Raw genomic sequence first — 13,634 nt, 5'->3', positions numbered from 1 at the left:
TTATCCATGGCTCCAAAAATAAAAATAAAAAGACATGCTTTTGGTTGTTCAGAGAGGGTCTAGGTAAGTCAGATTGATTTTCATATTCATAAAGAAACTTTGACTTTGACTTTGATTCGGTTTCTTTTCTTATTGTTGATTGGGTAATTAGGATGATAAAAGATTGTTGGAGCATAAACACAAAGAACAGGAAGAAAGAAACAGCACAGACGATTGCAAAAGGTTGGAAACCAAGTAATCCAAGTTGCCAAGAAATAGTTCTGAGAAGAAAGAAGGAAGGCTTCATCTACTCCAAGCCATTCTGACTCGCGGATCACAAAGATGGGAATCAAGTAATCTCTTGATTAGGATTGAATATGGTTAATAAGGTGTACTTATTAAAATTATATTTGTTTCATAATTCCACATATCCTTTTTGGTCATTTTATATTAGGGTAAATCAGTAATTCAATATATTTTTTTGTAGTTGGGTGTACTCAGTTAATTTTAGGGTTCATTTAGCAGCACTCATATTTAAATAATTTACTGATTTCATAAATTACTTAATAAATATTAATTAATTATTTAAAATTATTTTGTGGACTTAAAAAAAAAAAATTAATACAAAATTAGTTTGGGTAAATCCAAGTCTCGAACCAAAAACCCTAGCTTCCGAATTTGTTCCAAAACCTTTCTCGAGCCTCGAACCCTAACCATAAGCTTACTAAGGAGTAGATACTTTCTCTTCTTTTCCAATGTGGGACTCAAGTTCATGTATTTCAATCAAACTCCAACAAGTAGTTGATGTTATCGAATCACCTTGTGACTTGGATTGAAGTTTTGAGGCTAAAATCCATTTTTGGAATACTAAAATATTTGGGGTACCAAAACCAAATTTCTATGAACAAATTTTCTAAGATTTTCATTTTTAATCAGGTTCAAAGAAGAGAAGAGGATATGAAAGGCGCCTGTAAAGCAAAGAAAGAAAAAGCTGGGCGAAACTTACAAGAAGACCAGGTATTTGCTTATGTGAATTTGTGACGAAAGGTCTTTACTTTCTAAAGAAAAACATACGCGTAATTCAATTTTAATTTTTAACCAATTTTCACATCTTCGGAGAATTTTTTCTGGCCGGTTCTCAATAAGGTCATGCAGAGCGGAGAGATAAAATTTAAGTGGACTGCTTTTCTTTTTCCTCTTGTTTGAGTTAATTCGTTATCAGTTTTCACTGAAACTTTTGCACCAGTTTTTTCTGTCTTCATTATCTTGACTAGCAAGTCCAATAGTCGGTAGCTGCATGCTCTTTGGTCATCCACTAGAATGAAGAACCCACTGAAGTTATTTCCTTGGCTTTTCTTATGATGTTGACAAAGGAAAGAAGAAGACTCGTGCTAGCAATTAAGTCTTCATATCCGCGTTGTGAAATGGAGTACCGAGTTGACAATAATATACACTGTACCGAGCTTCTCCTAAGTTTCGTGGAAAATACAAAACAATGAACTGGGTTGCATCGCCAACAACTTCAAGGAAACTGGGTTGCAACTTGCAATGCCAACAACTTCAAGGAAACTGGGTTGCAGCCAAATCATCCAAATACGCTACACTAAACAAGGAGCCAAAACCAAACAAACACATTTTTCCCCATTCCGTTCCTCTGTAATTTCAAACAAGGTCAAATCAGCTTATCTGTTTTTCTGTCGAACACAACATGGCAGAAGCTGCTGTTATTTTTGTTTTAGAAAGGGTTGCTGATGTAGTTGCTGAAATCCAATTTCCCAAGGATGTCCGTCCAGAAATCCAGCGGCTGAGAGATGAACTGAAGCGGATGCAGTGTTTTTTAAAATATGCGGATGCAAAGCAAGAAAGCGATTTACAGGTACGTAATTGGGTTTCTGATGTCAGAAATCTTGCTTATGATGCTGAAGACCTCATTGACACATATATCTTAAAAATTGAATCCTTCAAGTACAAGAAGCGGAACTTTTTAAACAGATATGCTTCCACTCTCAAAGCGCGTACCAAAATTGGGAAAGACCTTGCAGCTATCCGCACAAGAATCTCTGACATTTCCATCAGCCATGAAGCATATGGCATAAGAAGTATCGGAGACGGAACCAGTCATGCCTTTGCCAACGAAAGGCTACTGAAGCTGCGGCGATCAACTCCTCGTGGTCAGGATAAGGATATTGTTGGTCTGGAGGAAGATATAGCTACTCTGGTGGCACGCCTTGTCCTGGAGGATCAATGGAGAGCAATTTCAATAGTAGGCATGGGTGGTATCGGTAAGACCACTTGTGCTAAAGAAGTCTATAATCATGGTGATGTTCAAACTTTTTTTGATTGCCGTGCTTGGGTTTACGTATCCCAACAGTTTAGAACAAGAGACATACTGCAGAGCATTATAAAACAAGTTGCAACAAGAACAAGAGACATGACGAAGTTGTTAGAAGAAGAGTTGGAGGAAATGCTTTATAAACTTTTGCAAGGGAGACGCTATTTGGTTGTTTTAGATGATATATGGAGCACCACCGATTTTGACAGTCTTGCAAAGGCCTTCCCAAGTGATTGCAGTGGCAATAAATTATTGCTTACAACTCGCAACAACAATGTTGCTCTGCATGCAGATGCCCAAAGCCTTCCCCATGAACTGCGATTTCGAAACCAAGAGGACAGTTGGAAGTTGTTATGCAGAAAAGCATTCACCGAAAGTATTGATAGAGTATGTCCTCAACAATTGGAGGAAATTGGGCAGGAAATTGTGGCGAAATGTTCTGGTCTACCACTAGCCATCATTGTGGTGGGGGGCATGCTTTCAAGGAAAAGAAGGCTGAGTGAGTGGCAAAGGGTTCTAAACACCATCCGCTTACTCTTAGCCCGTGATCCCAATGGTGTATCAGCAATACTAGCTTTAAGCTATTATGACTTGCCGTATTACCTTAAATTTTGTTTTCTCTACTTGGGGTTATTTCCAGAGGACTACTTATTCTCCGCACGTAAACTTTTTCGGCTGTGGATTGCAGAGGGCTTGATCCCACAACATGGCGGAAAGATGGAGGACGTTGCAGAGGAATATCTGAATGAGCTGATTGATAGAAATATGGTTCAAGTAGCAAGGTGGAGTGCAAATGAAAGAGTGAAACATTGCCAATTACACGACTTAATGCGAGACCTCTCCATCTCGAAGGCAAAGGCGGAGGAATTTCTATATATTCATGGGCATCTAGTTACAGTAGCTCCAGCCAGTTATCATGCTCTCTCTCGAGCCCGCCACCATGCTATCTACTCTAATAGTTCTTTCTCCCTAGAAAAGTCAAGTCCCAACCTCCGGTCGCTCCTCTTCTTTAAAGTTGATCAGATCAAATGTGAAATTTCCAGTTATGATATATGTACATGTTTTAAACTCCTTAGAGTCCTGGAATTAGAAGAATTGAATGTGAGTTCAATTCCAAGGGAAATTGGAGAAATGATCCATTTGAGGTACTTGGGATTGAAGCGTAGCTCCACAACGGAGCTTCCAGAAGAAATAGGTTGTTTGTCTAACCTGCAGACTCTTGATATTGCAGAAAATTTCAGTCTTTTGAAGATCCCTGATGTGTTATGGAAGATGAAAAGCCTACGCCACTTTTACATGCATGCACGGCTTCTTGCTGGCAAGTTGCGAATTGACACCCTCCAAAATCTCCAGACTCTATCAGACATGCATATTGGTAGTTGGAATGAAACCAGCCCCGCCAATTTAATCAGTCTCCGAAAGTTGGGATTGAAAGGAAGCTTCACTGCAAACAGAGTAAGAATTTTCGATTCCTTAGCCAAGCTTGTAAGCCTACACTCCTTGTCGTTGAAGTCTGCTGATATTGTGTTTCCATCACTCTCTCAACTCTCTTCTCTTCGCTATGTCATTAAGTTGCATCTGAGCGGTGGGATAATAAACCTGCCTGAGCCACATGAATTCCCACCAAATCTCAACCAGTTAACCTTGTATCATTCCCGTCTTGACAAAAATCCTATGGAGATACTTGAGAAGCTGCCTTATCTATTTGTTCTCAGACTAAAAAGTTGTTCTTTCCTTGGAAAGAAACTGAAATTTTCAGCCAATGGCTTTCCTCAACTTGAGTTTCTAGAGCTTGAATTTTTGGAATTTTTGGAAGCGTTAGAAGGTGAAGAAAGAGCAATGCCAAAGATTAGGAGTTTACAAATTGTCGGCTGCGGGCGATTACGGATGCTCCCGGAAGAGATAAAGTATGCAACTACTCTCCGTGAGTTAGTGTTCAAAGAGATGCCAAGAAATTTCCTCGACAGGCTGCAAGGAGAAGACTCTCACAAAGTCCAGCATGTTCCCTCTATCGTAAAGTCATAATGGTCTAATTTGCAGGCACCAGGTTCATCTTCATCTTCATCTTTCATCTTTTTGCAGTGGACTTATAAGTCAGATTAATGAACGAACTTTCTAACATTTTCATTTTTCACCAGGTTCAGACAAACAATTTGGATCATGCGTTCTGCATAGATTTGTGGCGGAACAATTTGGATCATGTGTTGTGTACTCACTTGTTCAATGGCAGAAAGTTTTCTCACATGTGAATGAGACCATAAATTTCTTACCAATTGGAGAGAAGATCAGAAAACATCCAGCAATGAAATTCCATTATTGTATATTCAAACTTGTTAAGGTTAATGTACTGTTATAGCAAAAGCTGTGATACACTTAACAGCAATGTTTATGTTTATGTTTATGTTTATGTTTTTGTACTGAAGTGGTAAATCATGTAATAAAACTTGAGTTTAGCTGTGTGGCTAATTGTTCTTACACTTGTAATTAAGCTCCTCTTTAGTGGTGTTGTCTCTTTCTCCTCTTTTTTGTTACATAATAAACCCATATTTTTGTGTCTTTTCTTTCCCTGGTTTGTCTTGGCCTCTTTCCTTATATCCTCAAACGACGTCGCCTAGTACCAGTACTTTTGGCGCGAGTGCGCTGTGCTTGTTCTAGATTTTTATTTTATTTTATTTATAATTAATGGCCATTGAAACGTAAAAAGACAGTATTACCCTTGCTTTATAGTAATCTAAACGACATTATCTACTTATAATGACCAGTGACCCCAAGATATCGAAATTATTGGAAAATTGCCAACAGAAGTCGACGTATTGGGTCGAATGATTATTGTGCAACTGTGAAACTAACTGCCCCATCGGTGCATTGATTCAAATGGCAACTGTCCATTTTATAAGTACCCGCCAGCTTGTCTCTGCTCTGCAAATTGCAGAGCTTGAGAAAGAAAACGATGATGAGTTCGTGGGATCATTGGGTCGAAGAGGCTCTTCAGCAACTCGAGCATCTGCAGCTCCTCATGACCATGATACCCATTTACCTCCATCACGGAGCAACCCAGGAAGCCCAGAAGAAACCCATAGAAGATGAACTCGACGTGTTCGATGAAATGCAGCCGTGGGACCGGTCCTCTGTGGAGGTTCACATTTCTGAACCAAAGTTCATAGAACGGCCCCGTGGCATTCCCGTTTTGGGTAATTAACAACCATTTCCAACTGTATTTTTGGAAATTTCCCAGTTTTGAACTTACAGTTACGTTTATGGAATTTACAGGAGACGAGGAAGGAACCAAGAAGTTCAAAAGGCTGCTATTATTCTCTGGAAATGACTATTTGGGTTTGGGTTCACATCCTACCATAGGAAAAGCTGCTTCTAAGGTTGTCACTATATCACTCTGCTTTTCTAAAAATTGGTTCTTTAATTTACCATGTGTATAAAACCATGCATAACAAGAAGTCAAATTCAACCAGGCTGCTTTAGAACATGGAATGGGCCCCAGGGGTTCTGCTTTAATCTGTGGATATACCGATTACCATAGACGACTAGAGTCAGGCCTGGCAGACTTAAAGAATAAGGAGGTATGCATGAACTTCTCTGTTTGATTACAAAAGTTAAGTTTTATTTCTGATTTCTTTAGCTACTTTTAGGTGTTTTAACTGAAAACTGATGCAAGCTTGTTTTAAATTTATCCCTCTAGGATTGTCTCCTTTGTCCCACGGGATTTGCAGCCAACGTGGCCTTGATGGTAGCTTTGGGAAGTGTTGGCTCCCTCTCGGCTGCTGGCAAAACACCTTTAACTCATGAAAAGGTTGCCATTTTTTCTGACGCACTGAACCATGCGTCGATAATCGATGGAATTCGTCTTGCCCAACGACAAAAATCTGTAGAGATTTTTATCTATAGACATTGTGACATGACTCACCTTAATGAGTTATTGTATGTCCAATCTTTGTGTGCCTCTTCTTATTAGAGATATTCTTCATTAATATTGTGTCCATAGCTTAACGTTGCATTTGTGGCTTGCCAGATCAAGTTGCACAATTAGGAAGAAAGCTGTCGTGACTGATAGGTAAGTGATGCTGTTTTGGAATACTAGTTCCTATTAGTGGTGGATACGGTCTGGATTGGATCGGTTTCACCTCAAAACTACGACCGAATCAATTATAATGTGACGGTTTGGTTTGACTCGGTTTGGATAAAAGTTATAAAGAAAACCGAACCAAACCAAACCAATTTAAGATGGTTTGGTTTGGTTTGGTTCGGTCGGTTTGGGCTTAAGCCTAATTCTCTTTCTTTTTGCATTTTTTCAACATTGTTAGCCCAAATATAATCAACAAATTCACAACTTGCTTCATACATAAATCAATTTTTAGAGTACGAAACCATCCTAAAGCTCAAAATGTCATAAAACTTAATATTTCACTAACTAATATAGCTCAATTCAAATATTCATATATAGTTATTAACTAATTAGAGTATTACACATGTTAAATAAAATATAAATAAATAAAGAGATTTTCTATTTAAACCCCACACTTCTCTTTGTTCACCCCAATACATAAATCATTAAGCTGTAAGTTTTATTATTGTGTAAAAAGATAAAAGAAGGTCATCCAACTTAATACTTAACCATAGTATATCTATACACACACCTCACCACTCTTCATATAAAGTTTTAGAAAAATACAAACTCATTTACATCCAATTGCCAGATTACTCTTCTCTTTTAAAGACGTAGAATATTGAGGAGCCCTCCTCTTTAAAATATGCGTGGAAGCTGATGGAAAATCTCTTTTATTTCTTATTTTTTCAGCTTGTGGTGTATTTAAGGGTATTTTGGGAAGATAGTGGGGTTTTCTTAGAAATTGTGAAAATTTAAATTAGAAGTTGGGGTGAACTTAGAACATAGGGTGAACAAAGAGAAGTGTGAGATTTAAATAGAAAATCTCTAAATAAATATACACATAAACGGTTTGGTTTGGTTTTGGCCGATTTACAAAAGCTCAAAACCAAACCAAACCATATATGGTCCGGTTCGATTTTTAAACCATTTGACTTTTTCTTAGTTAAAACCAAACCAAACCGTTAATTATAGTTTGATTCGGCTGGTTTCATCTGTATGCCCACCCCTAGTTCCTATAATGTCATTCCAGTCCATATAAATTTCATCTTTGTATAAAGTGTTTCTATTTTGATTTTATCTGTTGTCTTTCACACCACAGCTTGTTTAGTATGGATGGAGACTTTGCACCAATGATTGAGCTGGTGAAGCTACGCAAGGAGCATAACTTTCTATTAGTAATTGATGATGTAAGTCCTCTTCTCACTGATTGTCGTTAAATTACTAACTAATGATTGTCCAGTTACCATGGGAAAGCAACTAGTCCTGTTTGATTGAATTTGTCTATATGAAAGGAAAAGTTTGGCTCTTGTTTTCAATTTCTTTGTGGCGTAAGTATAGTATTAGTGATACAAAGCAAATCTACTATTTGATTCAGGCTCATGGAACATTCGTTTGTGGGAAAAATGGTGGCGGAGTGGCTGAGGAATACCATTGCGAAAAAGATGTTGACATATGTGTTGGCACCTTGAGTAAAGCTGCAGGTTGCCATGGCGGATTCATTGCTTGCAGGCAAATATTCATGCTTTCTTTTCCCGTAGTAACAAGAATATAAATTTTAAATTATTTTGAGTTTTGAGTTTATAGTTGTAACATATACACAGTGAAAATGATATGCACCAGTCCTGTTAAAGCTTAACACTTGAGGTGTATAGATATATTGAATTATCGCATGTTTTATCTCTTTGCATGTGGAAGTTAAGCATTTTCTTTTTGCCATATAAACAGCAAAAACTGGAAGCAACTCATACAATCAAGAGGTCGCTCTTTTATGTTTTCAACTGCTATGCCAGTACCAATTGCTGCTGCTGCCCATGGTAATTTGTATAATTTTGTTTGGTTAGGGTGCTTATAGTTGATGGAACATTAACATCCATTCTACATTCCCTCACATGGTATATGATTGTTTTTTTTATCTTTATTGGAGTGGTTCATGATGTTCACAATACAAATATAAACTTTGCAGCTGCTCTAATTGTGGCAAGGAAGGAAACATGGCGTAGAAGGGCAATTTGGAATCGGGTGCAAGACTTTCGTGCTCTCACCGGAATCCCAATAAACAGTCACATAATATCTCTCATCGTAGGCAGCGAAGAGAAGGCTGAACAAGCCACCGAGTTTGGTTTCGTTCTCTATCTGTTTGTGTGTGTGATTTGGAGATGATTTCTACAACTGCATCTAACTTTGTTTACCATCAATGAACAGGAGTTTGTTGAAATCTGGTTTCCATGTAATTGGTATCGCACCCCCAGTAGTGCCACCCAACTCATGCAGGTTTTTGTGTCCAATCTTTCCTCACAATTCCCCTTTCAGCTATGGTTATATTTACAATTTTGGATTGTACCTTGGGAAATTGAAACCCAACTCATTAAACTTAGGAAAATGAAACCGAGCTAACTCATTAAACTTAGGAAAATGAAGGCCTATATACGATAGTAATATGTTGTTTGTTTGTGTACATTCTTATATCTTTAATTGTAATTTTTGGTCATGTAGGCTACGAGTGACACTGAGCGCAACGCATACAAGAGACGACATTGAGAAGATCACTGTTGCACTCTCTCGTTGTGTCAATTTCCAAGAAATTCGCATCAATGGCTCAAATGGTTATGCAAGGCTTTAGAATTTGATTGGTTTGAATACCAAAAGTTGATAACTCTAGTAAGAATCAATTATTGTACCCTAAGAATAATACTAGAGGCATCAACTAAAGATGGTATTATTTTATTTATTTTCTGTCCAAGAGTGATTGTTGTCAAATTTGTCTTTAATATTGTTTATGAATGTTTGTAAGAAAAAAATATGTATGTATGCATGCATATAGTCAATTATATCAATGCAAATGAGTGATAAAATTTGTACTTACAGAGTCTAAGAGTAATTGCAGTGAAATTTGTCTTTTTAGATCATTTATGAATATTTGTAAGAAAAAAAAATACATATATATTCCAAACATGAAAAACTAAAACAAATGTTTTGACAAAAAAAGAATATAAAAAAAACACAAACGAGATGTGAAAATTCAATAATGGCCTTAATGGTATTGTAATCTAGCAGGGTAAAAACGGCATTGCATATTTATCTTTATTCACGAATTGACCCCAACGTGTCTTGTCTTTTCTCATTCGAAACTATTCCCAAATTGCCAATTGGTCCTTTTGCAATTGGGGACATACGTGCTTAACCGTGCTTCTTCCGAATTTTTAACTCTGCTCAAGGCGTTACGCTCGAACAGTCCAACTACCCCCGCCGGCTTCTTCTCTCTCTGCTATGCAAATTGCAGAAGTTGAGCTGCATTGAGATGTTGAGGTCGTGGGATCATGGGGTCGAAGAGGCTCTTCAGAAACTTGAACACCTTCAACTCCTTCGTTCTCTCAGACCCATTTACCTCCAAAATGGACCAACCCAAGAAGCCCAAAACCCCGTCGACGATGAATTCCATGTGTTCGATGAAATGCAGCCGTGGGACCGATCCTCTGTGGAGGTCCACATTCCTGAACCCACGTTCCAGAAATGGCTCCACGACATTCCCAGTTCTGGTACGGTTCAATTCAACAACTATTTTCAAATTTGCTTTTTGTGGAATTTTCTCTGTTTTGAACTTACATTACGTTTATGGAATTCATAGGAGATGAGGAAGGTACCCATAAGTTCAGAAAGCTGCTACTATTCTCTGGGAATGACTATTTGGGCCTGAGCTCACATCCTACCATTGGAAAAGCTGCTTCCAAGGTTGTCTTTTTGGCATAACTTTTGTAAAGATTGCATCTTTAAGTTACCATGTAATAATAAGGATTTATATTCAATCAGGCAGCCCTAGAACATGGGATGGGCCCCAGGGGCTCTGCTTTAATCTGCGGATATACCGATTACCATAGGCGACTCGAGTCATGCATTGCAGACTTAAAGAAGAAAGAGGTATGAGCTGCTCTGTTTATACATTATACTCTGCTGATTTAACTTCTTTATGTGAACTTTGTCATCCATTCTCTTCTTCCTGTTTATTGGCCATGGCCCATGGTGTCAAGGGTCATTTGGTAGAAACTTGTATTTAGACTATGCTCGCTTTTACTGTTAGAGACATACACATGCTTTCCCAGTCAATGAACATCATTTCCTTTTTCATTTCTAGACGAAGTTTAATTGTGTGGTTTTTTTGAAGGTCTAAAGCCTTTGATTCTGTTGTTTTTTACTTTATGTCTGGTTTATTGAAATACTTTTTTAGGCTTTTTAGCTCAAAAGTGAAAACTGATGCAATCTTGTTTCAAATTTATCCCCTAGGATTGCCTTCTTTGTCCCACAGGATTTGCAGCCAATATGGCGTTGATGGTAGCTTTGGGAAATGTTGGCTCTCTCTTGGCTGCTGGAAAAACTCCTTTAACTAATGAAAAAATTGCCATATTTTCTGATGCACTGAACCATGCGTCAATAATCGATGGTATTCGTCTTGCTGAACGACAAAAATCTGTAGAGATATTCATCTATAGACATTGCGACATGACTCACCTTAATGCATTGTTGTAGGTCTTAAACTTTTGTTTTGAATTTGTGTGCCTCTTCTTATTGGATATGTACTTCCTTCTTACCAATGCATTTTGTGGTGTGGCAGATCAAGTTGCACAATGAGGAAGAAAGTCGTCGTGACTGATAGGCAAGTGCTACTTTCTGTACCATCATTTCAGTTGGAATCAAATTCACATTCATATAAAGTGTTCCTATTGATTTTATTTGTTATATTTCTTATGAATTGTTTTTGTCTTTCACTACAGCTTGTTTAGCATGGACGGAGACTTTGCACCAATGATTGAGCTTGTGAAGCTACGCAAAGAGCATGGCTTTCTGTTAGTTATTGATGATGTGAGTCCTCTTGAGTTATTCCACAGTAAAAACTTGTGAAACCTTTTTAAGATTAATCTTGTACACGCATCAATGATTGTCTTAATTATATTATGAATGAATTCTCCAGTTGCACACAAAAATCAACTTGTCCTTATTGATTAAATATGTCTATCGTACAGGAAAAGTTGGTCTATTTTTTTCTTTTTCTTTTGATGTAGGCACAAGGTATTAGTCATAAAAAGAAAATATTCTCTTTGACTCAGGCTCATGGAACATTTGTTTGTGGCAAAAATGGTGGCGGAGTGGCAGAGCAATACAATTGTGAAAGAGATGTTGACATATGTGTTGGGACTTTGAGTAAGGCTGCAGGTTGCCATGGCGGGTTCATAGCATGCAGGCAAGTATTCATGCTATCTTTTTGCTTAGTAACGATAACAGATATTGTAATTTGTAAATGTACGGTTTATAGTAGTTGTGGCAAATATGAAATGAAAACGCTGTGCGCTATTCCTGATTTACTAAATTTCTCTGAACGATGCTAAATAAGGAGGGAAACTGTGGCTGTTGGTTTTAAAACTTAATACTTTAGGTGTTGAAGTAATGGGTTCTTTTGTGTTCCATTTCTTTCTTTGTAATGGGTTCTTTCCATATAAACAGCAAAAGGTGGAAGCAACTCATACAATCAAGGGGTCGGTCTTTTATATTTTCAACTGCTACCCCGATACCAATTGCTGCTGCTGCCCGTGGTAATATATAATTTTGTTTGTTACAGGTGCTTTAGTTGAATATAATCCCTTTTAAATATGTGATACTTTTTAATACAGAAGCTTCTTTTACGCTGATTCCGGTGCTTTATTTATTATAAATGGTTGGTATGCAAGGACTGGCAGTCTGGCTGAGTGGTAATAGGAAAGAATGTAGATCTCGTAGGAAGTATCAGATGAATTCATGGTTTAGGAGAGAAGCCCAGTTCTGAATGTGATATCAAATTATGGGTTTTCAGAGCCAACGTATATAATAATCACTTGAATGAGCCAAGTTCAGGAGCCGGCTCGAGCTTGCCTCAAGCTTGGATTGTAAGCCCCATGTATGATTGTTCACATAACGGAATGGAACAATATCATAATATTGAGCAGTCTTCTACATTACTGTGGCTGTAATTTATCATGCATTATTCACATGCCATGATTAAAGTATTTATTTTCTTATCTCTATTGAAGTTATTCCCTTTGTTAACAATACAAATATAACTATGCAGCTGCTCTTATTGTGGCAAGAAAGGAAACATGGCGTAGAAGGGAAATTTGGAATCGGGTGCAAGACTTTCGTGCTCTCACTGGAATCCCCATAAATAGTCCCATAATATCTCTTATCGTAGGGAGCGAAGAGAAGGCTCTGCAAGCAAGCCAGTTTTGTTTCCCTCTCTATCTGTTTGTGTGATTTGGAGATCATTCTACAACTTTATCTAACTTTGTCTATCATCAATGAACAGGAGTTTGTTGAAATCTGGTTTCCATGTGACTGCAATTAGACCCCCAACAGTGCCACCCAACTCATGCAGGTCTGTGACAAGTCTTCATTTCTGCTACAGTATATTTACAAGTTTGGGTTGTGCTCATCTTGTTCATTTTGTATTATGATGCTTTGCTATTTGACCTTATTCAGTCCTGTTGAGTTAAATCTACCATCTAGCTTGTATTCATGAGGTCGAAAGGTTAATTGACATGACCAATTATATAAAAAAATGATTGATCATAGTGAAAATACGTCCAAAATGCATGTAACAAAGTTTGGAAATTGAAATCTAACTCGTTACACTTGGGAAAAATGTGGGTCTATACTTTAGTTCCTCCCCCCCCACCCACCCCCCAAACAATGGATGGGTTGAAAAATTAATGTTGTTTAATTGTGTACTTTACATCTTTTTCTTGATACTTTTTCAATAGGCTACGCGTGACATTGAGCGCAACGCACACAAGAGATGATATTGAGAGGTTCACAGCCGCACTCTCCCTTTGTGTCAATTTCCAAGAAATTGGCATTCACGGCTCAAATGGTGGATATGCAAGGCTTTAGGATTTGATTTGTTTTAGATTCCAATAGTTCATAAGTGTACTGAGAAAACACATATACTGAAATAAGAATTGAACATCACTTCATTTAGGATGTATGTGGGCCGGTTGTGGCTTTATAAAGCTCCTTTACACCTTTTTTTTTTTTCTTTCTTTTTCTTTTATGTTGAAGTCCTAAACTTTTGTTGTTTCATAAGGAAAAGAACAAAGTTGGCAATCTTTCCTGAGCCTATTTCCTTTCTAAATCAAACTTGCCAAAAAGCAAAACTTTTAGAGAGAGAAGAACAAGTTTTCA

At 37.6% G+C, this 13,634-nt stretch overlaps 3 protein-coding genes across 5 annotated transcripts; all 3 read left to right on the top strand.

The window, feature by feature from the left end:
- Nucleotides 1-1,366: 1,366 nt before the first annotated feature.
- On the top strand, nucleotides 1,367-4,784 carry LOC110764691 (putative disease resistance RPP8-like protein 2). 2 transcript variants are annotated; one of them, XM_088247945.1, is made up of 3 exons: nucleotides 1,367-1,855; nucleotides 1,946-4,358; nucleotides 4,450-4,784. In XM_088247945.1, exons 1-2 carry the CDS (start codon nucleotides 1,688-1,690, stop codon nucleotides 4,334-4,336), a joined length of 2,559 nt encoding a protein of 852 aa, XP_088104071.1. In that variant the 5' UTR covers nucleotides 1,367-1,687; the 3' UTR covers nucleotides 4,337-4,358; nucleotides 4,450-4,784. The 2 variants fall into 2 exon arrangements, with proteins under 2 accessions (XP_088104071.1, XP_021823393.1); XM_021967701.2 differs by having other exon boundaries at nucleotides 1,368-4,358.
- Nucleotides 4,785-5,225: 441 nt separating this feature from the next.
- On the top strand, nucleotides 5,226-9,293 carry LOC110764669 (8-amino-7-oxononanoate synthase). The gene is made up of 11 exons (XM_021967681.2): nucleotides 5,226-5,502; nucleotides 5,582-5,685; nucleotides 5,779-5,886; nucleotides 6,006-6,244; nucleotides 6,336-6,377; nucleotides 7,531-7,618; nucleotides 7,807-7,940; nucleotides 8,157-8,245; nucleotides 8,395-8,545; nucleotides 8,634-8,702; nucleotides 8,925-9,293. Exons 1-11 carry the CDS (start codon nucleotides 5,262-5,264, stop codon nucleotides 9,049-9,051), a joined length of 1,392 nt encoding a protein of 463 aa, XP_021823373.1. The 5' UTR covers nucleotides 5,226-5,261; the 3' UTR covers nucleotides 9,052-9,293.
- Nucleotides 9,294-9,629: 336 nt separating this feature from the next.
- Nucleotides 9,630-13,486, top strand: LOC110764661 (8-amino-7-oxononanoate synthase). Of its 2 annotated transcripts, none has more exons than XM_021967673.2 (11): nucleotides 9,630-9,967; nucleotides 10,057-10,160; nucleotides 10,239-10,346; nucleotides 10,710-10,948; nucleotides 11,038-11,079; nucleotides 11,198-11,285; nucleotides 11,531-11,664; nucleotides 11,925-12,013; nucleotides 12,526-12,676; nucleotides 12,760-12,828; nucleotides 13,214-13,486. In XM_021967673.2, the coding sequence occupies exons 1-11, from the start codon at nucleotides 9,730-9,732 to the stop codon at nucleotides 13,341-13,343; spliced, it is 1,392 nt and encodes a 463-aa protein (XP_021823365.1). In that variant the 5' UTR covers nucleotides 9,630-9,729; the 3' UTR covers nucleotides 13,344-13,486. The 2 variants fall into 2 exon arrangements, with proteins under 2 accessions (XP_021823365.1, XP_088104021.1); XM_088247895.1 differs by having other exon boundaries at nucleotides 11,486-11,664.
- Nucleotides 13,487-13,634: the final 148 nt, after the last annotated feature.

Source organism: Prunus avium, chromosome 2, assembly GCF_965620075.1.
Source record: "Prunus avium chromosome 2, drPruAviu1.hap1.1, whole genome shotgun sequence".
NCBI classification, from domain to species: Eukaryota; Viridiplantae; Streptophyta; class Magnoliopsida; order Rosales; family Rosaceae; genus Prunus; species Prunus avium.
The sequence above is the reverse complement of the archived record's forward strand: the minus strand, read 5'-3'. Positions and strand labels throughout refer to the sequence as shown.